This window comes from Bombina bombina, chromosome 6 (genome assembly GCF_027579735.1).
Source record: "Bombina bombina isolate aBomBom1 chromosome 6, aBomBom1.pri, whole genome shotgun sequence".
Classification (NCBI taxonomy): domain Eukaryota; kingdom Metazoa; phylum Chordata; class Amphibia; order Anura; family Bombinatoridae; genus Bombina; species Bombina bombina.
The window spans coordinates 503547794-503574452 of NC_069504.1; the positions used below are offsets into that span (position 1 = coordinate 503547794).

General features: G+C 38.7%; 1 protein-coding gene across 1 annotated transcript in view; it reads right to left on the reverse strand.

The window, feature by feature from the left end:
* Window positions 1-61: 61 nt before the first annotated feature.
* Window positions 62-26659, reverse strand: part of LOC128663182 (uncharacterized) — an 82254-nt gene continuing 55656 nt past the window's right edge. The window contains exons 6-9 of the mRNA XM_053717385.1: window positions 19234-19376; window positions 16271-16364; window positions 15919-16064; window positions 62-563 (exon numbers count right to left, since the gene is read on the reverse strand). Coding sequence (XP_053573360.1) covers window positions 422-563; window positions 15919-16064; window positions 16271-16364; window positions 19234-19376 — 525 coding nt within the window. The 3' untranslated portion in view covers window positions 62-421. The remainder of the gene's footprint in view (window positions 564-15918; window positions 16065-16270; window positions 16365-19233; window positions 19377-26659) is intronic.

Below are 26659 nucleotides of genomic sequence, written 5' to 3' on the forward strand. Positions count from 1 at the left end.
AAACAATTCTGGAGTAGACTGTCCTTTTAGGGCAAATTGTAGTATAACAAAATACTGAGAATTTTTAATTTTCAATATGTTTTAATTTGTACTTACAAATATAATTTTACTATTCTTAGTGAAGATGATTTTTAATTTTTTAAATACTGAATTTTTGTCAAACAAATTAGTGTTTCAGAAATGTTTAACTAATAGTAGATTGTGTTAGTGCAATCTACTGTATACCCCCCACACGCACACACACACAACTGCAGAGGATTTTGGGGATTGTAATCCCAGATGTTGATCTTGAAGATGTAGCCTGGAAAGGTGTGAGTACCTCTATAAATGGTGAATAGACTATACACACACAATAAATAACCATATTTATATATACTACTAGGCATGTGTTCCTCAATAATATGTTATATTCTCATTAGCTTTAGTCATTAAACTTTGTTATGCCAACTTCATAGTTGAAGGAGAGGAGAGGGGTGGTGCGTTTCACAACCAGATAATTTCTTAAAGGACTGCCAGACTTCTGTGTGGATCCAATAGGGGAAGATTGGTGCTTTGACATCACACTGCAAGAAAATGGTAGAAGTTCTATTATATTATTCTATGTCTCACTAATGCTTATTCTGTTGTGCAGCATTACTTGCTACTCATTTCCCATAATATAGGCTATATTACATTCTTAAAGTGAATGTAAATTTTGATGCTAAAGTGCCCGTTTTTTAAAAATTCGATTAAAAACAGGGGCACTTTAATTCATAAAAATTTACATTTCACTCGTGAAAAAAATACTTACCTTTTAAACTTGACAGCAGCTCCAGTTTACTCTGGTTGTTGCAAAGTCAGAAATGATGGATCGGTCATCCTCCAATCACAGTTTCCCCCCCAGGGGAATCAGTGTCTGATTCGAAGCCGTGATTGGAGGAAGCTGGATTCCTCATTTTAGACCCAGGAAGAGGCTTTGCGACGGGCGGAGGAAGCTGGAGCGGCTGTCAAGATTAAAAGGTAAGTATTTTTTCACAACACGAGTGAAATGTAAATTTTGATGAATTAATCGAATTTTTAAAAACCGGGCACTTTAGCATCAAAATTTACATTCACTTTAAATTAATGCCTCATGCTAATTAAATGTTTAATGTGAGGCTTTTTATATTAATTACCAGACATAATTTTAATGTTCAGGCACATGTCAAACATCTTACATGTAGGAGAAAACCTAAAAAGTGAAATGGCGCTGTTTAGAAAAGGCTCATTACAATTTGAAATGAAAGTGAGATTTCTTTCTAGGCATGGAGTTTCATTGCCACTGAACATATTATCTGCTTCCTAAATTGAAGGGGTGCTGCTGTCTCCTGGATTGTTTTGTTGTCTATAGTCTTCAACTAACTAGCTTTTAGTCTAAGCTATTGTACTCATTCTGGGATAAATATTAGACTTACATACTCTAAGAGCTTGATTTATCAAGCCATTCGCCACATTACGACTGCAGGTTCTCACAAGAGAACCTACAGTCAGTATTTATCAAGCAGCGGTCATCAGGCTTCCTATCCTCTTCTCCACCTCTTAGGTGGAGAATTTCAATCTCCCCGGTCTCATCCGACCGGGGAGATTGACAGCTTCTGCCCTGCGTGTGATTGGTTGTGCACAGCCAGGTGGCGGTGTTGCACAAAATAGCGCTCTTGTGTAATGCTGAATTCCAACAATGGAATTCTGCCTGCCAGAGGCGAGCTGCGGCAGACAGGGCCGCATATGTATTGAATCTAATTCTATTCCTTTTATGTTCCTTCTATTTTTTTCTGTATATTTTTTTGTTAAGCACTGAGCATTCTTTCCAAGTAATCTCTTGCAAATCTCATCCCTGCTCACCATACGTTGCAGAATGCTAATCATTTATGGTGGTAGTGACCGTGGACTACATCAATCACTTTTTAGTTGACTAGATTATTATATTTTATATGACATTTCCTTTAATTTATGTTGTTCAATTACTGATTTAAAAAATCTAATAAAAATATTATACATTTAAAAAAATAAAAAAGTGGAATGATGCTTTCTAAAAAAAAAAACATATTAGAACAATATTAGACAGTGGTTCCCAACTAGTGTTGTTTTGGATCACAGTCACACCCTTGATATAATCTTTTTATCCTTAGAATCTATTTTGTGTGATAGCCAGGGAGTCTTAAATTCTGGTTGGTGACCACTGACTTAAAGCAAACACCAAATCTCATTAAGGGTCCAATATTCAAAACATTTACAGACCAACGAGAAACTGCCTTACTGGCTTTGTTGGCCTTGCAGCCCATCAGTCTGTTGAGATTTTCAAAGAAAAGAGATATGGCCGAGCAGTAATGGCGAGCAACGATGTCTCTACCATAATCAATGGGAGCATGACGTCACCACCCACATCGCTGACATCACCGCTCGTTACCATTTTGCTGCGGCTGGGGGGAAGGCCCAGCTTGAAGTGGGCCTAAATGGCGAAGACAGTGTGCTCATTTAAACTAAAAATAGTTTCCCTGTAGGCACTGTCAGGGTACCAGGAATCAGACAACAACGTGAAATGCTAAATTAATCACACCTTTATTAAAAAATGAAAAAAATAACAAAAAATAACAAGTCCAAAAGCCAAATAACAAGCCAGGAGTCAAAGTCAGACGAGCCGTGTCAGGAGTCAAAGCATGTAATCAGACGAGCCGGGGTCAGGAACACGAAGATCAGGAACCAGAAGGGACGTCAAACAAGCCAGGTCATACACAAAGTCAGAAACACAGGAAATCACAGAGAAGTCTAAAACCACGGAAGGCAATGGCAGACTGGACTGAGGCAGTTAAATAGTAAGTGATGAAATCATCATTCTGGGACTGCAACCTTTCTTTCTCTGATGATGTCCTCCATTTTGGCCATAAGAGGGAATCTGGGTATAGTGAGCAGTGTTACACACTCTGACTGAGGCAAGGAGAAAGCACAAGTGAGTCTGAAATGGCAGCCACGACAGAAAGCTGCAAACAACTAGCAAATTCAGGGTGAAACCCTAACAGTACCCGCCCCTCAATGACCCCTCCCCACAGGAGGACAAAAGGCTTATCGGGGTAACAGGCATGGAAGGCACGGAGGAGGGTGGGAGCGTGAACATCAGAGGAGGGAACCAAAGAACGCTCCTCCAGACCGTAACCCTTCCAGTGATCCAAATACTGTATGTTTCTGGATATACAAGAGTCAATAGGATGGGGACAAGGCAACACAGTGGTAAACCGATTGCAAACCAATGGTTTCAAGAGAAAGACTTGAAATACATTGGAGATGCACATGGTGGGAGGAAGGTCAAGAGCGTAGGCAACCGTTGGAGTATTTGAAAAGGCCCAACATAACGGAGTGCCAGTTTATTGGAAGGCACACAAAGGTTTAAGTTGCGGGAGGACAGCCAAACCCTCTCTCCGACCTGGTAGGTAGGTGTGGGTGATTAAAGATACTTTACTTTTATTTGATTTGTGAGCTTTATTTGAGTGCTATTTTCCCACCTTGGATCCTGGTTCCTGCGCATTGGAGTGAGCCAGCTGGTGAGCTCTGATATACCAGCCTGCTTTTCTTGCACTGTACTATAGTGCGCTATGTATGTGAGTATTTATTCTCATTTGGGGATATAACATTGGGGACATTGTTCCTTTTAAGTGACCATCTGCACTATTGGAGTGTTGTCCTTTTTCCCCTATCTTTTTTCCCACTACTACAGAGCTGAGGGTCTACCGAATCCGGTGTGAGCTAGCTGGTGGGCTCTGATTAATCCAGCCTGTTGGAATAGCACTTTACTATAGTGCGCTCTCCTTGTGAGTACCCACTTCTTAGAGGGGGTGTTTGTGCGAACATTGTATCTACTTGCTGTAATTTACTTCACTATTGGAGCGCCTTCTTCTTTTTGTTCTTAGGTGTGGGTGATAGCTGGCGAGTGAAACATGGCTGCTGCCCCCCTAGCAACCTGCACTTCACTTTTTTGAACATATTTATCTGGTGTCGGTGTGTCCGAATCAAAGTGCAGCCTATTCCTACTAGCACGCCCCGCTAACTGCCCCTGAACAGCTACACCTTTGTCATACCAAACCTACACACCCCTAGAACGCCTAAGTCCCTAATACCACCTACACGTACGTAAAATCTAACCTACACTCTCCTGGACTTCACTTCCACATACTACCTACTGTCAGAAAAATACCTCACTATAATAAACTAAACTAAATAGTAAACCTTCACATTAAAACAATAGGTGCTATGTAACTACAATTATAATCGATGTTTAAATGATGTGTTACAGAGATGCACTAAAACCCCGGCGGGCTGACAGACAGGGGCTGGAAAAACCTTGCAGGCTTAGCTGGGCTCCTGGAACCCAGCTCCAGACCAGAATTGAGCCCCGTTCCAGTGCATTTTAAAAGGGTGCTGATTGAGCAGGGTGCAGGGGATCAAGTCGCCCTTTTAGTATGTTGTCGGCAATTTCACGAGGTACCTAGGGATACAACTTGTTTGGAAGTGCTACCTTCTGGGAGGAATGGGGAATCGGAATTGAAGTGTTCCCTATTCCTCCATCTCTGAGGAAGTGCATGTGTGCATGCCCATAATGCGTTTGATCAGAGGGAGTTTCCGGCTGAATTGTAACAAAAAAACCCACCTATTTTTATACTGGCAGACTTTCTGACAGTACTTAAGATGGGGGTGACCTTTGTGGGGTTGGGAAGAGAGCTTTTTGAGAGGGATTAGGGAGGGATCAGGGGGTGAGATGTGTCAGGTGGGAGGCAGATCTATATACTAAAGCTAAAATTAACTCTACAAGCTACCTAATTAACCCCTTCACTGCTGGGCATAATACAATTGTGGTGCGCAGCAGCATTTAGCGGCTTTCTAATTACCAAAAAGCAATGCCAAAGCCATATATGTCTGCTATTGCTGAACAAATGGGACCCCAGAGAAGCATTTACAACCATTTGTGCCATAATTGCACAAGCTGTTTGTAAACAATTTCAGTGAGAAACCTAAAGTTTGTGAAAAAAATATTTTATTTATTTGATCGCATTTGGCGGTGAAATGGTGGCATGAAATATACCAAAATGGGCCTAGGTCAATACTTTGGGTTGTCTACAAAAAAAAATAATTAAAAAAATAAATATATATATATATATATATATATATATATATACACACACACACACACCTGTGAAGGATTATTCAGGGATTCCTGACAGATATCAGTGTTACAATGTAACTTTTAGAAACTATTTAGCATGGGTGTTTTTTGGTGGTTATAGATGTGTAACAGATTTTGGGGTCAAATTATTTTTTCATCATATTTTATCATTTTTTTGATAGTAAATTATATGATATGATAAGAATAGAAAGTTAATTTAATGGCGAGAAAAACTGTATATAATATGTGTGGGTACAGTAAATGAGTAAGAGGAAAATTAAAGCTAAACACAAACACAGCAAAAATGTAAAAACAGCCCTGGTCCTTAAAGGGATACTGAAACAATTTTTTTTCTTTCATGATTCGGATAGAGCATGCAATTTTAAGCAACTTTCTAATTTACTTCTGTTATCAATTTTTCTTCATTCTCTTGATATCTTTATTTGAAAAAGAAGGCATCTAAGCTAAGGAGACAACAAATTTGTGGTTCACAACCATGGACAGCATTTGTTTATTGGTGCTGTCCAATCAGCATGGACAACCCAGGTTGTTCACCAAAAATGGGCCGGCATCTAAACTTAAATTCTTGCTTTTCAAATAAACATACCAAGAGAAAGAAGAAAATTTGATAATAGGAGTACATTAGAAAGTTGCTTAAAATTGCATGCTCTATCTGAATCACAAAAGAAAAATTTTTGGTACAGTGTCCCTTTAACGGTAAGAAAATTAAAAAAATTGTCTGGTCACTAAGGGGTTAACATATATATCTATGTTATCACAAATAAACACAACAAGCTAACATAAATACATTTTAATGAATATACAATACTTAAAACACTATGAAATATAAATGCATAACATTTTAAATATTGAAAATCAATGCAACGTCTGACTACATTACATCTACAATTTTAGAAATAAAATGCATGGTCATGTATAATACATATTAGTTTAACTATTGTATATAAATGTGCTTAATGTGTTTATTATTTTAAATATGAACATAGTTTTAAAATATATATTTATGTTATAAAAGACAGTTGCATTATAATTATAGTGCTACATAACTTCATGCCTGTTATGTAATAATACAAGAAGCTTCCGAAAATTCAGTGTGCTTTCAGTGTGCAGTGGCGACCACATTAAGAGCAGGGCTCTAGAAAGAAAGCTGAAGAAAAGTGGATGCAGAGCAGAGGTGGTGGAAGAGGCCACAAAAGCCACCTCAGTGAAGATGGGCACCCAACGCTAGGAGCCGGAATGAAAAGGGCCCCCGACATGGATGAAGATTGCAGAGCGGAGGTGGCGGAAGAGGTAAGTACAACCTTTGGGGTTAGTTAGGGCTTTTTAGAGGTGGGTTTTTTATTTTTAAGAATAGGCTTTTTTATTTTAACTTTTATTTTTTAAGTTAGGTTTTTTTAGGTAGATTTTATTATTTTGGGGGTGAGGGGATACTTGTATTGAGAGGGGGGTTTATAAAAAAAAAAATAATTGTAAAAGAGCTGAATATTATTATTATTATTATTATATATTTATTAGTGTAGTATTCGTTAGTGATCGTGGGGTATTTCCGTTTGGGGGTATTAGGATTAGTGGTTAAGCAAATGGCAGTTCTATTCCAAGGGATTCTTTACTATACATCGCAAATATAATCGGCGATGCTGGGCGTTTTCTATAGACAGCATTGCCAACCAATGGCATATATAGTAAACGCCTCTCAGCGATGTTGCTATGTCAGGAGCTGGGAATATTTCGGCAGGCTCGCTAGACATAGCGGCGGAAGCGTTTTAATATTTTGCTGTCTCCTAGCACTTTCAATCATCAGGGCCTAAGGCAATACAAAGATGAGATGGTAAAGAAATATATCTTTAAACAAATAATGCAATGAAAACATAATTGTGTTTTATTAACCTCCTGATGCAGTTAGGATGTTCCATGCCATACTAAAAGCACTGGGATTTAACACTGTAAGGACTGCATAGAACGTCCTAACATTTGCAGCATCTTGCTCCCTCCTGGTTTGACGAAATGGAAAATCTGACTGAGGGATGTGCCTAGCATCGTAGGCAGTCCCCCAGGATCCAATTTCGGCGCTGGAGTCACGTGATTGCAGCAACAATCACATGATTTTCTGTTTCCTTCTCATGTTTACTTCAGAACTTTGTTCTGATCTTGCACACTTACCCCCGTCCTTAAGGGGTTAAAGATATAATAAAAGAAGTTCTGTATTTACATGTATATTGTTTCCTTTCCATATTTGTTTTATTATTCTGTTTTACATAAACTTGTTAACAAATCTTACCGTTTATACTTAAAGGGACATTGTAATAAAAACATTTCTAATAATGAATAGGAAAGACAAAAATTGAAACATGTTGTAAATATTATTTTGTTTGAATAAAATGTTAAAGGGACAGTCTACACCAGAATTTTTATTGTTTAAAAAGATAGATAATCCCTTTATTACCCATTCCCTAGTTTTGCATAACAAACACAGTTATATAAATACATTTTTTACCTCTGTGATTACCTTGTATCTAAGCCTCTGCAAACTGCCCCCTTATTTCAGTTCTTTTGACAGACATCCATTTTAGCCAATCAAAGATGGCTCACTGGAACTCCACGTGCATGAGCACAGTGTTATCTATATGATACACATGAACTAACAGCCTATAGTGGTGAAAAACTGCCAAAATACCCTGAGAGAAGAGGCGGCCTTCAAGGGCTTAGAAATTAGCATATGAACCTCCTAGGTTTAGCTTTCAACTAAGAATACCAAGAGAACAAAGCAAAATTGGTGATAAAAGTAAATTAGAAAATTGTTTAAAATTACATTCTCTATCTGAATCATGAAACGTTATTTTGGAATAGACTGTCCATTTAAGTAAAAGCTGTTTAAATTTAAACTAATGCATCAGTATCAGTTGTGTACTTCCCAATAATCCTCACAGGCTGATAAAAACTCCCACAGTGCTATTAATAAAGAATAATGTGCCTCTTTAAGAGTGACAATGTCCCTTTAATAGAGGTGATTACCATGAGGTTGCTGGGCACATGTAAGCTGAAGCTAGACACATAGGGCCCGATCCGATATGCAGCATCGCCCGCAAAAGCCGGCGACGCCAAATTTTGTGCGGGTTTGGTATCACATATACGGCGTAACATAGAAGTTACGCTCGTATATTTCTGCCTTCGGCCGTAGTTTTTTGGCCCATAGACAGGTATACCAAACCCACGCAGTTTGGTATCCAATATACAGCGTAAGGACTTACGTGGCGAAAATGGAGAAATCTTACTCCATTTTCACCTCGCCACAAAATGCAGGTGTAGTAAGCCTTACGCTGAGTATTGGAGCCCCGTAACTCCCTAAACTGCCTTCAAAATAAAACCTAACACCTAACGCATGCGCAATGTCTATCTACCTGTCAACCGCAATCCCCGCCGCAATCCCTAATAAAGTGTTTAACCCCTAAACCGCCGCTCCCGGACCCCGCCGCCAGCTACATTAAATGTCTAACCCCCTAATGTGATCCCTCAACACCACCTACATTAAAATTATTAACCCCTAATGTAATCCCCCTACACCGCCGCCACCTATATTAAAATTATTACCCCCTAATGTGAGCCCCCTACCCCGCCGCCACCTATTTTAACTACATTACCCCCTAATCTAATCCCCCTACACCGCCGCCACCTATATTAAATATATTAACCCCTAATGTAATCCTCCTACACCGCCGCCACCTATTTTAACTATATTACCCCCTAATGTGAGCCCCCTACCCCGCCGCCACCTACATTAACTATATTACCTCCTAATATGATCCCACTACACCGCTGCCACCTATTTTAACTACATTACCCCCTAATCTAATCCCCCTACCCCGCCGCCACCTATAGTAAAATGATTAACCCCTAATCTAATCCCCCTACACCGCCGCCACCTATAATAAATGTATTACCCATTAAAATACTAAAATGTCCCTACCCTAAACTAAATTACAAATAGCCCTGAAAAGGGCCTTTTGCGGGGCATTGCCCCAAAGTAATCAGCTCTATTACCAGCCCTTAAAAGGGCCTTTTGTGGGGCATTGCCCGAAAGTAATCAGCTCTTTTACCTGTAATCTGACCCCCCTACACCGCCGCCACCTATATTAAATATATTAACCCCTAATCTAATCCCTATACACCGCCGCAACCTATATTAAATATATTAACCCCTAATCTAATCTCCCTACTCCACCACCACCTATATTAAATATATTAACCCCTAATTATATTAGGGTTAATATAGTTATTATATTATATATATTATTAATATAGTTAATAATTAATATACGCCTAGATTTAGAGTTTTGCGGCCAAAGGGGTGCGTTAGCTACGCGTGCTTTTTTCTGTCCGCACCTTTTAAATACCGCTGGTATTTAGAGTTCACAGAATGGCTGGGTTTTCAGTGCGTTAGGCTCCAAAAAGGGAGCGTAGTGCATAATTTAACGCCACTGCAACTCTAGATACCAGCGGTGCTTACGGAAGCGGCCAGCTTCAAAAACGTGCTCGTGCACGATTCCCCCATAGAAAACAATGGGGCTGTTTGAGCTGAAAAAAAACCTAACACCTGCAAAAAAGCCGCGTTCAGCTCCTAACGCAGCCCCATTGTTTTCTATGGGGAAACACTTCCTACGTCTGCACCTAACACTCTAACATGTACCCCGAGTCTAAACACCCCTAACCTTACGCTTATTAACCCCTAATCTGCTGCCCCCGCTATCGCTGACACCTGCATATTATTATTAACCCTTAATCTGCCGCTCCGTACACCACCGCCACCTACATTATAGCTATGTACCCCTAATCTGCTGCCCCTAACACCGCCGACCCCTATATTATATTTATTAACCCCTAATCTGCCCCCCACAACGTCGCCGCCAGCTACCTACACTTATTAACCCCTAATCTGCCGAGCGGACCGCACCGCTATTATAATAAAGTTATTAACCCCTAATCCGCCTCACTCCCGCCTCAATAACCCTATAATAAATAGTATTAACCCCTAATCTGCCCTCCCTAACATCGCCGACACCTAACTTCAATTATTAACCCCTAATCTGCCGACCGAATCTCGCCGCTACTGTAATAAATGGATTAACCCCTAAAGCTAAGTCTAACCCTAACACTAACACCCCCCTAAGTTAAATATAATTTAAATCTAACGAAATAAATTAACTCTTATTAAATAAATTATTCCTATTTAAAGCTAAATATTTACCTGTAAAATAAACCCTAATATAGCTACAATATAAATTATAATTATATTATAGCTATTTTAGGATTTATATTTATTTTACAGGTAACTTTGTATTTATTTTAACCAGGTACAATAGCTATTAAATAGTTAATAGTTAAGCTGAAGAGGTCCATGATCCGGCTGAAGTCTTCTATCAACGGCATCTTCAATCTTCTTTCTTCCGGATCCATGTTCATCCCGCCGATGCGGAACATCCATCTTCACCGACGACTTCCCGACGAATGACGGTTCCTTTAAGGGACGTCATCCAAGATGGCATCCCTCGAATTCCGATTGGCTGATAGGATTCTATCAGCCAATCGGAATTAAGGTAGGAAAATTCTGATTGGCTGATGGAATCAGCCAATCAGATTGAGCTCGCATTCTATTGGCTGATCGAAACAGCCAATAGAATGCAAGCTCAATCTGATTGGCTGATTGAATCAGCCAATCGGATTGAACTTGATTCTGATTGGCTGATTCCATCAGCCAATCAGAATTTTCCTACCTTGATTCCGATTGGCTGATAGAATCCTATCAGCCAATCGGAATTCGAGGGACGCCATCTTGGATGACGTCCCTTAAAGGAACCGTCATTCGTCGGGAAGTCGACGGTGAAGATGGATGTTCCGCGTCGTCGGGATGAACATGGATCCGAAAGAAAGAAGATTGAAGATGCCGTTGATAGAAGACTTCAGCCGGATCATGGACCTCTTCAGCTCCCGCTTGGATGAAGACTTCAGCCGGATCATGGACATCTTCAGCCCCCCGCTTGGGCTTGGATCAAGACATCGGAGGAGCTCTTCTGGATCGATCGGTGAACCTGGTATGGTGAAGATAAGGTAGGAAGATCTTCAGGGGCTTAGTGTTGGGTTTATTTAAGGGGGGTTTGGGTTAGATTAGGGGTATGTGGGTGGTGGGTTGTAATGTTGGGGGGGGTATTGTATGTGTTTTTTTTACAGGCAAAAGAGCTGAATTCTTTGGGGCATGCCCCGCAAAGGGCCCTGTTCAGGGCTGGTAATGTAAAAGAGCTTTGAACTTTTGTAATTTAGAATAGGGTAGGGCATTTTTTTATTTTGGGGGTCTTTGTTATTTTATTAGGGGGCTTAGAGTAGGTGTAATTAGTTTAAAATTGTTGTAATATTTTTCTAATGTTTGTAAATATTTTTTTATTTTTTGTAACTTAGTTCTTTTTTATTTTTTGTACTTTAGTTAGTTTATTTCATTGTATTTATTTGTAGATATTGTATTTCATTAATTTATTGATAGTGTAGTGTTAGGTTTAATTGTAGGTAATTGTAGGTATTTTATTTAATTAATTTATTGATAGTGTAGTGTTAGGTTTAATTGTAACTTAGGTTAGGATTTATTTTACAGGTAAATTTGTAATTATTTTAACTATTTTAGCTATTAAATAGTTCTTAACTATTTAATAGCTATTGTACCTGGTTAAAATAAATACAAAGTTACCTGTAAAATAAATATAAATCCTAAAATAGCTATAATATAATTATAATTTATATTGTAGCTATATTAGGGTTTATTTTACAGGTAAGTATTTAGCTTTAAATAGGAATAATTTATTTAATAAGAGTTAATTTATTTCGTTAGATTTAAATTATATTTAACTTAGGGGGGTGTTAGTGTTAGGGTTAGACTTAGCTTTAGGGGTTAATCCATTTATTACAGTAGTGGCGAGATTCGGTCGGCAGATTAGGGGTTAATAATTGAAGTTAGGTGTCGGCGATGTTAGAGAGGGCAGATTAGGGGTTAATACTATTTATTATAGGGTTATTGAGGCGGGAGTGAGGCGGATTAGGGGTTAATAACTTTATTATAGTAGCGGTGAGATCCGCTCGGCAGATTAGGGGTTAATAAGTGTAGGCAGGTGGAGGCAACGTTGAGGGGGGCAGATTAGGGGCTAATAAATATAATATAGGGGTCGGCGGTGTTAGGGGCAGCAGATTAGGGGTACATAAGGATAACGTAGGTGGCGGTCGGCAGATTAAGGGTTAATTATTGTAGGTAGTTGGCGGCGACGTTGTGGGGGGCAGTTAGGGGTTAATAAATATAATATAGGGGTCGGCGGTGTTAGGGGCAGCAGATTAGGGGTACATAAGTATAACGTAGGTGGCGGTCGGCAGATTAGGAGTTAAAAAAATGTAATCGAGTGGCGGCAATGTGGGGGGACCTCGGTTTAGGGGTACATAGGTAGTTTATGGGTGTTAGTGTACTGTAGAGCACAGTAGTTAAGAGCTTTATAAACCGGCGTTAGCCCAGAAAGCTCTTAACTACTGACTTTTTTCTGCGGCTGGAGTCTTGTCGTTAGATTTCTAACGCTCACTTCAGCCACGACTCTAAATACCGGAGTTAGAAAGATCCCATTGAAAAGATAGGATACGCAATTGACGTAAGGGGATCTGCGGTATGGAAAAGTCGCGGCTGTAAAGTGAGCGTTAGACCCTTTCCTGACTGACTCCAAATACCGGCATTAGCCCAAAAACAGCGTTAGGAGCCTCTAACGCTGGTTTTGACGGCTACCGCCCAACTCTAAATCTAGGCCATAGTTATTATATTATATATATTAACTATATTAACCCTATCTAACCCTAACACCCCTAACTTAATTATTATTGCAATAAATCTAAATAATATTAATATTATTAACTAAAATATTCCTATTTAAAACTAAATACTTACCTATAAAATAAACCTTAAGATAGCTACAATATAATTAATAATTACATTGTAGCTATTTTAGGGTTTATATTTATTTTACAGGTAACTTGGTAATTAATTTAACTAGGTACAATAGCTATTAAATAGTTAATAACTATTTAATAGCTACCTACTTAAAATAATTACCAATTTATCTGTAAAATAAATCCTAACCTAAATTACAAATACACCTACACTATTAATAAATTCATTAAATAAACTACAATTATCTAAACTAAAATATAATTAAATACACTAAACTAAATTACAAAAAAACCCCACTAAATTACAAAAAATAAAAAAAGATTACAAGAATTTTAAGCTAATTACACCTAATCTAAGCCCCCTAATAAAATAACAAAGCCCCCCAAAATAAAAAAATGTCTATTCTAATCAGCCAATAGAATTACAGTAGCTCTTATTCTATTGCCTATTCAAATCAGCCAATAGAATTAAAGTAGCTCTCATCCGATTGGCTGATTTGAATTTGAAGGCTCAAATCAGCCAATAGGAATTCAAGGGACGGCATTTTTAATCGCGTACCTTGAATTCCTATCCAGTGTACGGTGGCGATCGTATGAAGAGGATCCTCCACGCTCCATGGCTCCGGTCTTCAGTTCCAGCGTCGCCGGTCTTCAGTTCCAGAGAGGACGGTCTTCAGCTCCACGGTCATCGGTCTTCAACTCCTCCACTCCGCGCCGGCTGGTTCCTGGAAGAAGAAGAGGTCGCCGCCTGGAAGAAGACTTCTCCGCCTGGAACAGGATCTTCTCCACCGGTCTTCAGGACAGGTAAGGACCACTTGGGGGTTAGACTTTTTTTAAGGGGGGATAGGGTGGGTTTTAGAGTAGGGGTGTGTGGGTGGTGGGTTGTAATGGGGGGGTTCTTTTACAGGTAAAAGCGCTGATTACTTTGGGGCAATGCCCCACAAAAGGCAATTTTAAGGGCTGGTAATAGAGCTGATTACTTTTTGTAATTTAGTTTAGGGTAGGGACATTTTTTTATTTTGGGGGGCTTTGTTATTTTATTAGGGGGCTTAGATTAGGTGTAAATTAGCTTAAAATTCTTGTAATCTTTTTTTATTTTTTGTAATTTAGTGGGGGTTTTTTTGTAATTTAGTTTAGTGTATTTAATTATATTTTAGTTTAGATAATTGTAGTATATTTAATGAATTTATTGATAGTGTAGGTGTATTTGTAACTTAGGTTAGGATTTATTTTACAGGTAAATTGGTAATTATTTTAACTAGGTAGCTATTAAATAGTTATTAACTATTTAATAGCTATTGTACCTAGTTAAAATAAATACCAAGTTACCTGTAAAATAAATATAAACCTTAAAATAGCTACAATGTAATTATTAATTATATTGTAGCTATCTTAGGGTTTATTTTATAGGTAAGTATTTAGTTTTAAATAGGAATATTTTAGTTCGTAATATTAATATTATTTAGATTTATTGCAATAATAATTAAGTTAGGGGTGTTAGGGTTAGATAGGGTTAATATAGTTAATATATATAATATAATAACTATATTAATTATTAACTATATTAATAATATATATAATATAATAACTATATTAACTATATTAACCCTAATATAATTAGGGTTAATATAGTTAATATCGGTGGCGACGGTGTAGGGGGGTCAGATTAGGGGTTAATATATTTAATATAGGTGGCGGCGGTGTAGGGGGATTAGATTAGGGGTTAATATATTTAATATAGGTGGTGGCGGTGTAGGGGGGTCAGATTACAGGTAAAAGAGCTGATTACTTTGGGGCAATGCCCCGCAAAAGGCCCTTTTAAGGGCTGGTAATAGAGCTGATTACTTTGGGGCAATGCCCCGCAAAAGGCCCTTTTCAGGGCTATTTGTAATTTAGTTTACGGTAGGGACATTTTAGTATTTTAGGGGGTAATACATTTATTATAGGTGGCGGCGGTGTAGGGGGATTAGATTAGGGGTTAATCATTTTAATATAGGTGGCGGCGGTTTAGGGGGATTAGATTAGGGGTTAATCATTTTAATATAGGTGGCGGAGGGGTAGGGGGATTAGATTAGGGGGTAATGTAGTTAAAATACGGTAGGTGGCGGCGGGGTAGGTGGATCATATTAGGGGGTAATATAGTTAAAATAGGTGGCGGCGGTGTAGGGGGATCATATTAGGGGGTAATATAGTTAATGTAGGTGGCGGCGGGGTAGGGGGCTCACATTAGGGGGTAATATAGTTAATGTAGCTGGCGGCGGGGTCCGGGAGCGGCGTTTTAGGGGTTAATATATTTATTGTTAGGAGTGAGAGGGGGATTGCGGATAGAGGGGTATACGTGTCGGGTTATTTTTGGGAGGCGTGTTAGACAGTAACGGCAGATTGGATACATTAGTAAGTTTTTTTATGTGGCGGCAGTTTCTAAAGTGCCGTAAGTCACTGGCGACTCCAGAAATTTGTACTTACGCAGATTTCTGGACATCGCTAGTTTGTCAGACTTACGGCACTTTAGCAACTGCCGGTGCCGTATATGAGATAGCTCGCTGTGCGAGCTGAAACTACGGGCGGCGCAGTTTTCCACGCTTGCGCCGAAACCTGCGCCGTATATATTGGATCGCGCACATAGAATGCACAGTAAAGTAACTTTAGTGTGTGCCATTATAACACAAGGCTAAATAATAGCTTCCTTGATGCTAAACATACAAGCAGGAGCATGATACAGTTTATCCTGATGTGTTCTGCCTTCAGGCCACAGCTTAACTCACCAGCACTCCTTGCACAAGTATCTGTGGATGTCCATTTCTAGCACTTTAGGAGTGATCACCAGGGGTCTCAACGCCTCATGATTCTGTAGCACACTCCACTCCCTACTGAGAGGCCTTGGAGCTTTTCCACAGCACCGGAGACTGTCCTGGTCCCGAGAGAGGCAGGTAGTGATGTTAACAAGATGGGAAGTGAAATCAAATTTTCAGAATAATTAGTGTAAAGACATTATGGCTGCATGTTTGTGTCTCTAAAGTGATCTTTATAAAACACCTTTATGCAAAGAAAGCTCAGGGACATCAGAATGGGAGCCATTGCAAACAATATTAGTAAATATATGTTTTCTTTTTTTACCTGATTCTTAGACTGGTAGCTGGGAAGCCAAGTGCTTTTTGAAAAATCTTTACATGTAGAGTGGTTCTGCCTCTGGTTCTTCACTAGTTGAGAGCTAAACAAAGACAACAGAGTTTAAGGCCTACATAAAGAAAGCAAAGCAAGGCATTTGGTATCTACTTGCAAAACCAACACGGTTATATTAATATATTTTTACCACCTTGTATCTAAGCCTCTGTAGACTGCCTCCTTATCTCAGTGCAGGCATGCATTTGATCTAATTAATGCTGACTCGTGAATAATTCCACGGGAGTGAGCGCAATGTTATCTATATGGCACACATGAACTAGTAATGTCTTGCTGTGAAAAGCTATAAAATGCACTGATATAAACGCTTCCTGCATGAGCTTAGAAACAGGCAGAAATTTAGAGGTTTAAATGTTATAAAGTATATTAATATAACAATGTTGGTTGTTTAAAGCTATGGAATAGGTAGTAAAGGCGTTAGCTATCTTTTTCAAACAATAAAATTAGTGGAGTAGACTGTCCCTTTAATTACATTAAGGGAACAGATCAGCCATTTTGAGCAATTGCGGTGGGGGAGGCTGCAGTAGAAATGAATTGTTGTGGAGGGCCAGCTGTTAGTGATAATTGTGTGGGGGGAAGTTTTAATTTGTGCTAAGTGCGCTGTGTGATCAGGTAAGTGACTTAATTAGGTATACTTGTGGGGTGGTGCACAGTAAGGGTTAATTGCGCTTGGAGGAGATTGAGTTAGTATGGTTAGGTATAAAATACAGGGGGATTTGGGATAGTACAACTGAAAAAGATTTGCTCACCCCTATAGGTTAACAAGTTAGTGATTACTGTTCTATAAAGGTATCAATAGGGATAATATGTAGCAAATTGATCAAACACATTCATGCTAAATCTTTATTTAAACACAAAACCATTCATACCAGGTATAAAATACAGGGGGATTTCGGATAGTATAGTAAAGTGAATTGGTGGAACTGGACAGTGGTGTTTAACGTTATGGTGAGTTAATTATACATTCCATGAGGTCCTCAACTGAGAGACCAGCTCTAAAGAGCCACAGGAAATAAGTATGTTGCCACTAAATATTAGCTTTGCACATTGGATCATGGCACTATGATAAATTCTGCAGTGGCTATGTTATATTGACTTGCATATGATCTAGTCCTTTGTTGGCAATTGGTTTAGAACAGTAATAAATGAAGGCTGAAGACCATGCCAGGCAACACCTGTGTCAATTGTGAAATCACTGCACAAGCCACATCACGTCATGCACTGCAGATTCCCCCACAGTGCAGGAATCTGGAAAACACAGTGTTACACTCTTCAGTCTTAAAGTAGCAGTAAAAGGGACAGTAAAATCAAAATAAACTTAAATGGATTGGATAGAGCACATGATTTCAAACACTTTTCCAATTTACGTTTATCAAATTTGATTAGTTCTCTTTGTATCCTTTATTAAATAGTAATCCTAGGTGAGCTCGGGAGTGTGCATGTGTCTCTAGCCACTTGGCAGCGGTGTTTGTAACATTGTTTATAGCAATGTGTTATTGCTATAGACAATGTTGCAGACACTGCTGCCATAGGCTGCAAAAAACATGTGCACAATCCTGAACTTCTATCAGCCTACCTAGCATTACTCTTAACAAAGGATATCAAGAGAACAAAGACAATTTGATAATATAAGTAAATTGGAAAGTTGTTTAAAATCAAATGCTCTGTCTGAATCATGAAAGTTTAAAGGGACAGTCAAGTCCAAAAAAAAAACGTTCATGATCCAAATAGAACATGTAATTTTAAACAACTTTACAATTTACTTTTATCACCAATTTTGCTTTGTTCTTTTTGTATTCTTAGTTGAAAGCTAAACCTAGGAGGTTCATATGCTAATTTCTTAAACCATGAAGGCCGCCTCTCATCTAAAATTGAGCTCTTGCACGTGAATTAACAGAGGAGTGAGCACTGATTGACTAAAATGCAAGTCTGTCAAAAGAACTCAAATAAGGGGGCAGTCTGCAGAGGCTTAGATACAAGGTAATTACAGAGGTAAAACGTGTATTATTATAACTGCATTGGTTATGGAATACTGGGGAATGGGTGATTAAGGGATTATGTATCTTTTAAAACAACACAAATTCTGGTGTTGACTGTCCCTTTAACTTTGACTTCACTGTCCCTTTAGGTTTCCAAAATCCCTTTCACTCAAGTATTGCCAGCACTTACTGGAGGAGAAATACAGAACAAATGTCAGGGTACCTCAACAACTGGACAAACATTACTATGTATCATGCATGAAGAAGGAGAAACACACTTTATTAAAAAACAATATGGTGACTTATGTGGTCATGTACAAAGCAAAAACTAGACTAAGAAAACCAAAATTGTTATTCTATAATTTAAAAACAATTGTCTTCTTACAATATATTTTAGAAAACCTAATCGAAATGGTACTTTATCTAGGCCCATGCCCTCTATAGTTCATCATATCCATGTTAGCATTCACCACTATGAAAAGAGACATAGCAGATCCATATTAGGGTGTGGGGTAGTCAGCCATAAATATAGCCATGACAATTTTTGCAGCCAGCCACATCTTTGATTGAATGTTGTATATAGCAGGATCCATACTCTCACAGCACGTCCCTTATGCCTCGGACACCCTTCTTTCCAGGGATAATCTGAAGGTGCTGAGAGGGCTTGTGAAAAGTTTTTGTACTGAAAAATACCACTTCAACTAGATTCCTTAAATAAATATTGGTAAATTATATATTTAGCATTGAATAAAGATTTGTAATGAAATTACCTAAAGTATAACTTTAATTTACCTCTTCTCTTTTGTATCTGAACACTATTACCATCATTATTTCCATTTATTTAAAAGCAATGCCAAATTTTATAGCACTGGCCCCATGCTTTAACTTTTTTTTTTTTTTTAACACAATGAGAGTTACCGTCGAGGCCAGGACAGCACAGGTTTAATTAAGAATATTCCACTCTCCTGCTGTAGTTCCTGAAGTGTCAGATCCAGAGATGCTGAGAGATGCAGACGTTTTTCCCAACTACGGACTCTCTCTTCCTTCCAGCGCATCAGAGCCTGTAGAGCAAAGCTAATATGAGGTTGGCAGTCAATTTACACCATGGTTACTAAGGCGCAGTTAACTAGCATTTGTTCCTAGTAATTAAGATTTCTACACAATATATTAATTTGTTATCTAAGTTAACCCTAGAGTTCCCAGAACCTTTTGTTTCCTGCAATGGCAATATAGGGACTGTCACAATGCCACATAAAGGATATCACTGTGTACACAATGTCACCATAGATATAATGTTATGTGGTAACAGCAAAGTTGCCTGCAGATGAGAGGCACCGGTGACATTGCCGCTGGGCTGGAAGTGCTAACTCCCTTTTCACCTTGCATACTAGAAAAGCTTTCTTATCTGGAATCCAAAAGCACTGACCCCCTAACCATAGCCCTAGTCCTAATCTTAACCTTGTCTTTAGCACTAATATTCTAAACATCACCCTATGTCCAACACTCTCATCTGTCATCAACAACTCATCTGTCATCAAAATAGTTGATCAGTAACATTGTTGATATGCAAGGCCATTGGTCTCTATGATCTTGGTATAGGTTAGCCAGTAAAGCCAAATGAATACATTGAATACAATACAAAACCCTTTTTCCAATCTGCTTGGGACCGGAAAAGGTTTCGATTTCAAAATATTTGCACCTGTAAAATTAGACAGTTTAACGAGGGGATGGGACCAAGTGTAAACAACAATACCAATATCATATGTCATTTAGGCAATATTTAATCATCATAATACAGCCTATAATGCAACTTAAAGGTTGTTTTTATATGACTTAGAAATTGCAGCGGACGACGGATTTGACCTTTTCCTATCTTTAACACTGAGTGGACTATTAACTTTTTTTCCCTCTGGGCTAGTAGCTTTTAAACCCTATATATATATATATATACTTTGGAGCCCTTTCCACTAAAATACCTGAAAACATAAACAATATTTTTTTATTCAATTTTAATATTATATGTATTTTTAAATACATATCCCTATATAAATATCTGTCAGTAGAGTATTTAGGTTTTGTGCTGCTCTAGGCATTCCAAATGATGCCTCCCCCCCAAAGGTTTTAGGCCATAATATTTTTTTGTCAGGGAGTAATACAATTTTTTTTATGGCATTTCCAGAATAAATATTCACACACACAGTCACAGACATAAGATAAGTGCTAGTTTGTTTTTTTCAGCAGAGCACTCCATTAAAGTCTTTGAAGAAAAGAAGTTAATGTGGTGGCAATATTGAAAGTCCTGAAGTTAGTGTGCGTCGGCTTTTGCTCATGCACAAACCATTTACTTTCAACTTGTAATATGCGTGATAACCTGCGTGCATTAAAAGTTTACATCCAGCAGTGTTTGCACTCGAGCAAGCGCTAAATTGCGCGCCACTTGTAATCTAGCCATTTATGTTTAAAACAATATTAAATTAGTTAAAAATCTTGGGTTCTGATTCATTCTGGATTTTGGAATTCTAGATTTTCGGGATTTGTACATATACAATAAATATAATCTTATGGACCCCAGGTCATTTAAATATCTAATTCTACGTTTTTTATTTATTTCTTATGGACTTTTATTGCCAGTAAAAACTTGAGAATTGTGGGAAACATAAGTGCAGAAGTTTATGGTGCTCATCAATCAAGAATTTAAAGTTGTTTTTTTTTGTTTTGTTTTTTACTTTTTTTTTTTTTTAATATTTTATTTATTGAGGTTTTGCTGAAACAGTACAATTTATATGGAATTTCATATCATTATAACAAGCATGAATAATGTATTCCATTTTAACAGTGTCTCTATAGATACAAGGAAAAAATTCCCAATATAGACATTCTAATAGTAGAGACTGGAACCCCTTTTTCTTTTTTCTTAGATGTCATTTTCCACATAAGCCAAGATTAAGAAATCAAATTATCACATTTGAACCTGTAAACTTAGAATAGTAGAGTAATAGACATTTGAAGTGATAGTAAAAATGAAAGTATCAGTTTACTGTATAAAGGATATGATGAGATAAGTAAATATATTGCTCTGAATACCCAAGCAGTCCTGCTACGGTAGATATAATAGAACAAAATGAACATCAAGACATACTGCAAGGGTTAGTATTAATAAAAACTGTAGTGAGGTTGCGGCACAAGAAAGAGATTAGCCGCATGAGTAGCCCTCCTAAATAAGGAGGTTTATTATATGTGTGTGGGGGGGAGGTGGTAAGATAAATATAATGTAAGGTGTAAGACCACCCTTAACGAATGGCAATATTACAGATCATGCTCTTTAATTAAAGGTTAGAAAGGAATAACAGAAATTGTTTTAGCCCTCAATATCTGAGGCCAGTAACTCTGTTGTATCTCTATTAGAATATCAGAGCAGACATTAATTGGGTGTGACATAAGTGTGAGAAATGGGAGGTAGTATGGCATATATCAATAACATGAGGCTCAGCATATGTGTGTACAGTGAGTTCATACATGGCCAGGGGTTAATGTTTGTATCCAACTCCTGTCTTCTAAAGAATATTGAACACAAAACATCGTGGTGAACAGGTTGAAATTAAACCATGACTCCCCTCTGGTGGTGGAAAATGGCTATTGCATCTTTATCTAGGAATATTCGTTTAAAGCCAAATTCTGCCTTATAACTTGCCTTTAAATATATAACTCAAGCGATCTAGGTCTGTATAGTGTAATACAAATCAAATATAGATACAGCAGATCTAAGTAACCTTGGAGAAAACACAATGAAACAGACAAACAAATTATCATAAACACGGATATGAGCTGCTTATTTAAACCAAAATATAGTTGTGAAAAATAGGTAGCTTTTGTTCACTCGTAGCCCACACTTAGAGAGTAACCCCATTGTCCCTTTAATAAGAGTTCCCACTGGTAACCAAATACCAATAATAAAGGTTTAATTCACTTTCATAAGCCCATAGAGGACTAATAGAGTTTTGAAAAAATTCAGTCCACTTTGTCCCAGATCAGCAAAGAAGGCTTAAACGATAGTGGAAAATGCAAACAATTAAAGATGAAGTAGATAAAAAAAAAAAACCCAGAACCAATTGACCATATATAAAACATCACTGAACATTCAATAATAACTGAACTATTTGAACTTCTTAGTAGCGTGAGCAAGCTGAAATGAACTTTGTGCAGAGTCCTCTTTCAGACTAGAATTACCTAACCAACTCCGAGTCTGAGGAGTTTTAAAATCCATTCTCTATGGAGCTTCCGATGTGTCAGAATTTTAGTTAACTGTGTTTCCTCAACTTCAACTTTATTGTTGTTCGCCGATGAAGTGCTGGGCAGATTGAAAAACATTACAACAGAGTGCTTCCTGGAGAGGGTGGCCACCAGCCTTCCATGTCTCATCGCAGCTGCAGCACCACATGGCATCGTTGCCTGAAGGGAACCTCCCAAGATCACTGCAGGAGGTGGGATAGGTACAAAGTGGTGCCCTGTTAGAGCAAATAGCCCCCTGTTAGCTGATCGTTCAGCACAGACTACTGCCGTAGAGAGAAGCGGTCCACTCTGTTCACCTTGTAGGGGCTCAGGTGAATCCACCCCCACCAGCTTCTGAGTGATGTCGGAGTCCGAGATCTGCGTCACCTCAGCCACCCATGTTGTAAGGCTCTGTGTTAGGCATTCAAACCGGTAGTCCACCATTCGCTTGAAATCCTCCTCCCATATAGCGTTCGGCTCCATGGTTCTGTCGAGATATATCGCTCACACGCTGTCCTTCTTAAGCCTGATAGGGTCACCAATCTGGGTTTAGTAGACACCGTAGGCCTCAATGGCGCAGGCAGCTGTATTTCATCTGACTTGGTGTTAGAGTTATCGATCCGGGACAGGGTCAGGTCAAAGCTCTCCTTAGAGATTAAGAACAGTCTCTCATATATAAAAAAAGGCAAAAATAAGTATAACACGACTCATATAGAAGGCCTTTTCAGTTAGATAAATACGGAGCTCAAACAAGTACGTCTGCCATGATAGGTTGCTGGCTCCGCCCCCAAGAATTTAAAGTTTGAACAAAAAAATGAAATTTTAAAATCTCATTCAAAGCTGGGTTAGTTTAGGACATAGAGCTATAGGTTCATATCCCATCCATTGCAGTTTTTTGTATCATATCAGAGCCCTTAACCTAGAAAGACTTTCACAGTATGTTCCCAATATGAACACAAAACAGAGGGGCGCCTCATGTGTATATGTATACAAAATGTAGTTCCTGTATTCATTAAACTTGTGTCTGAATAACAAATGTGTTCACCCAGGTTTTTGGTTTTAGTTTATTTTAAATAGTTCAGGATGTTGTCTTATGCCTGATGAAACTGCAATTTTAGAAGCAGAGATTTTGCTTAATGTTTTTAATGTGATTTTTAAATAAACCATTTTTAACAAAAGCTTAGTGCAAGCACCTTATTATCTGTTGGAACTGCATCCTGGGGCCTACCGTTCTTGGAACTTGCATCCTGTTTTCTAGTCTGAAGCCAGAACAAGGGTTAGCTGATACTTCCTGAGTTATCAGCCTGCGATTTCCAGCACATTAGGGCGCTATTGCTACATATGAGTACCCATTTGGCATCTATAGATGTTTTCTTGCTGGTGGCATTTTTGATCTACACACGAGTTGCCCCTCTGTTTTGTGTTTATTTCTAGTGCCTGATCTGGATTGATCTGAGAGGAGAGCAGCCGTCCATTATGTGCCTTCTGTTTGGATATCACACACATTTGTGGACAGTGCATCGCACTACCCCATCTTTTTGGGACTTTTTATAACTCTATAATTATTATCAATTTTGTATCTGATTGCATTATATATGACATTATGATGCTATAGACCTAACTGTTATACCTTTATTACAGCTTGTTTATTGTACGGGCTTCAGTCCACTGTTCTGTTTTTTGTCAGAGAGCGCCCCCTCTCATTTCTGGTTGTATTTGATGTTCACAATAGGTTTGCATGTGTCTGTGTTTCATATGCAGAAGGTTATTGAGTATCCTTAACCCATTGGGTTTAACATTACATAGTATGTATAAATACTGTTTATATACACTCACCGGCCACTTTATTAGGTACACCTTGCTAGTAAAGGGTTGGGCCCCCTTTTGCCTTAAAGGGACACTGAAACCAATTTTTTTTCTTTAATGATTCAGATAGAGCATGCAATTTTAAGCAACTTTCTAATTTACTCCTATTATTAATTTTTCTTCGTTCTATCTTTATTTGAAAAAGAAGGCATCTAAGCTAAGGAGCCAGACAATTTTTGGTTCAGACCCTGGACAGCACTTGTTTATTGGTGGGTGAATTTATCCATCAATCAGCAAGAACAACCCAGGTTGTTCCCCAAAAAGGGGCCAGCATCTAAACCTACATTCTTGCTTTTCAAATAAAGATACCAAGAGAATGAAGAAAATTTGATAATAGGAGTAAGTTAGAAAGTTGCTTAAAATTGCCTGCTCTATCTGAATAACTAAAGAAAAAATTTGGGTTCAGTGTCCCTTTAATTCTTTGTGGGATATATTCAACAAGGTATTGGAAACATTCCTCAGAGATTCTGGTCCATATTGACATGATAGCATCACGCAGTTGCTGTAGATTTGTTGGTTGCACATCCATGATGTGAATATCCCGTTCCGCCACATCCCAAAGGTGCGCTATTGGATTGAGATCTGGTGACTGTGGAGGCCATAGGAGTACAGTGAACTCATTGTCATGTTCAAGAAACCAGTTTGAGATGATTTAAGCTTTGTGACATGGTGCATTATCCTGCTGGAAGTAGCCTTTAGAAGATGGGTACACTGTAGTCTAAAACTATGGACATGGTCAGCAACAATACTCGGGTAGGCTGTGTCATTTAAATGATGCTCAATTATTATTATTATACTTTATTTATGAAGCTCCAACATATTCCGCAGCGCTGTCCATGGATACAATTCATTTAAATAAAACAATACAAGACTTGTAAGAGACAGGACAAAATTTATAAACACATACAGGAGGGATTGAGGGCCCTATTCCAGTGGGAACGTACAATCTAGAAGGGTAGGAGGTTGAGAAACAGGAAGCGAGGACTGCAAGATTGAGAAAGATGTTAGATGAGGCAAATGTTAGGTAAGTGAAATTAATTTATTATTGAGTTGGGTGGTAGGCTTCCATGAACAGAAAAGTCTTCAGGGAGCATTTAATGGAAGACAGATTAGGGCAAAGCCTGACAGCACGAGGGAGAGTGTTCCAGAGGGTAGGTGCTGCACAACAGAAGTCCTGCAGTCTAGCATGAGAGGAGGTGATAGTTGCGGATGCAAGGAGCAGGTCATTGTTGGATCTTAGTGGACGGGCTGGAGTATACTTTTATATTAGAGAGGATAGGTAGAGGGAGTGGCGTTGGTGAGAGCTTTGTATGTAAGGGTGAGAATTTTGAATTTAATTCTGCTGTGAATGGGGAGCCAATGAAGGGACTCGCAGAGAGGTGCAGCAGATACAGATTGACGGGAAAGGTGGATCAGCCTGGCAGAGGCATTTAGGATGGATTGAAGGGGGGAGAGGCGGGAAAGAGGAAGGCTAGCGAGTAGGTTATTGCAGTAGTCAAGTCAGGAGATAACAAGATAGTGGATTATTTGCTTTGTGGTGTCAGCGCTCAGAAAAGGGCGAATTTTGGAAATATTGCATAGATGGTTGCAGCAGGATGTAGAAAGTGATTGGATATGGGGGACGAAGGATAGATTTGAGTCAAGTGTGACTCCGAGGCAGCAGACTTGGGGCGATGGGGAAATGGTGATGCCGTCAACAGGGATAGAGAAGTCAAAAGTCGGTGTAGAGCTTGAGGGGGGATAAGAAGGAGTTCAGTCTTGGACATGTTAATCTTTAGGTGGTGAGAGGCCATCCAGGAAGAAATACCAGATAAGCAGTCACTGACATGAGAAAGGACAGAGGGAGAGAGAGCAGGGGTGGAGAGGTAGGACTGGGTGTCATCAGCATAGAGGTGATATTTTGGTACTAAGGGGCCCAAAGTGTGCCAAGAAAATATCCCCCACATTACTGTTGCCTTTCTATCATCTCGAACCAGTCTGCCCATTCTCCTCTGATATCAACAAGGCATTTTCGTCCACACAACTTCCGCTCACTGGATATTTTCAATTTTTTGGACCATTCTCTGTAAACCCTAGAGATGGTTGTGCATGAAAATCCCAGTAGATCAGCAGTTTTTTAAATACTCAGACCAGCCTGTCTGGAACCAACAACCATGCCACGTTCAAAGACACTTAAATCCCCTTTCTTCCCCATTCTGATGCAGGGTTT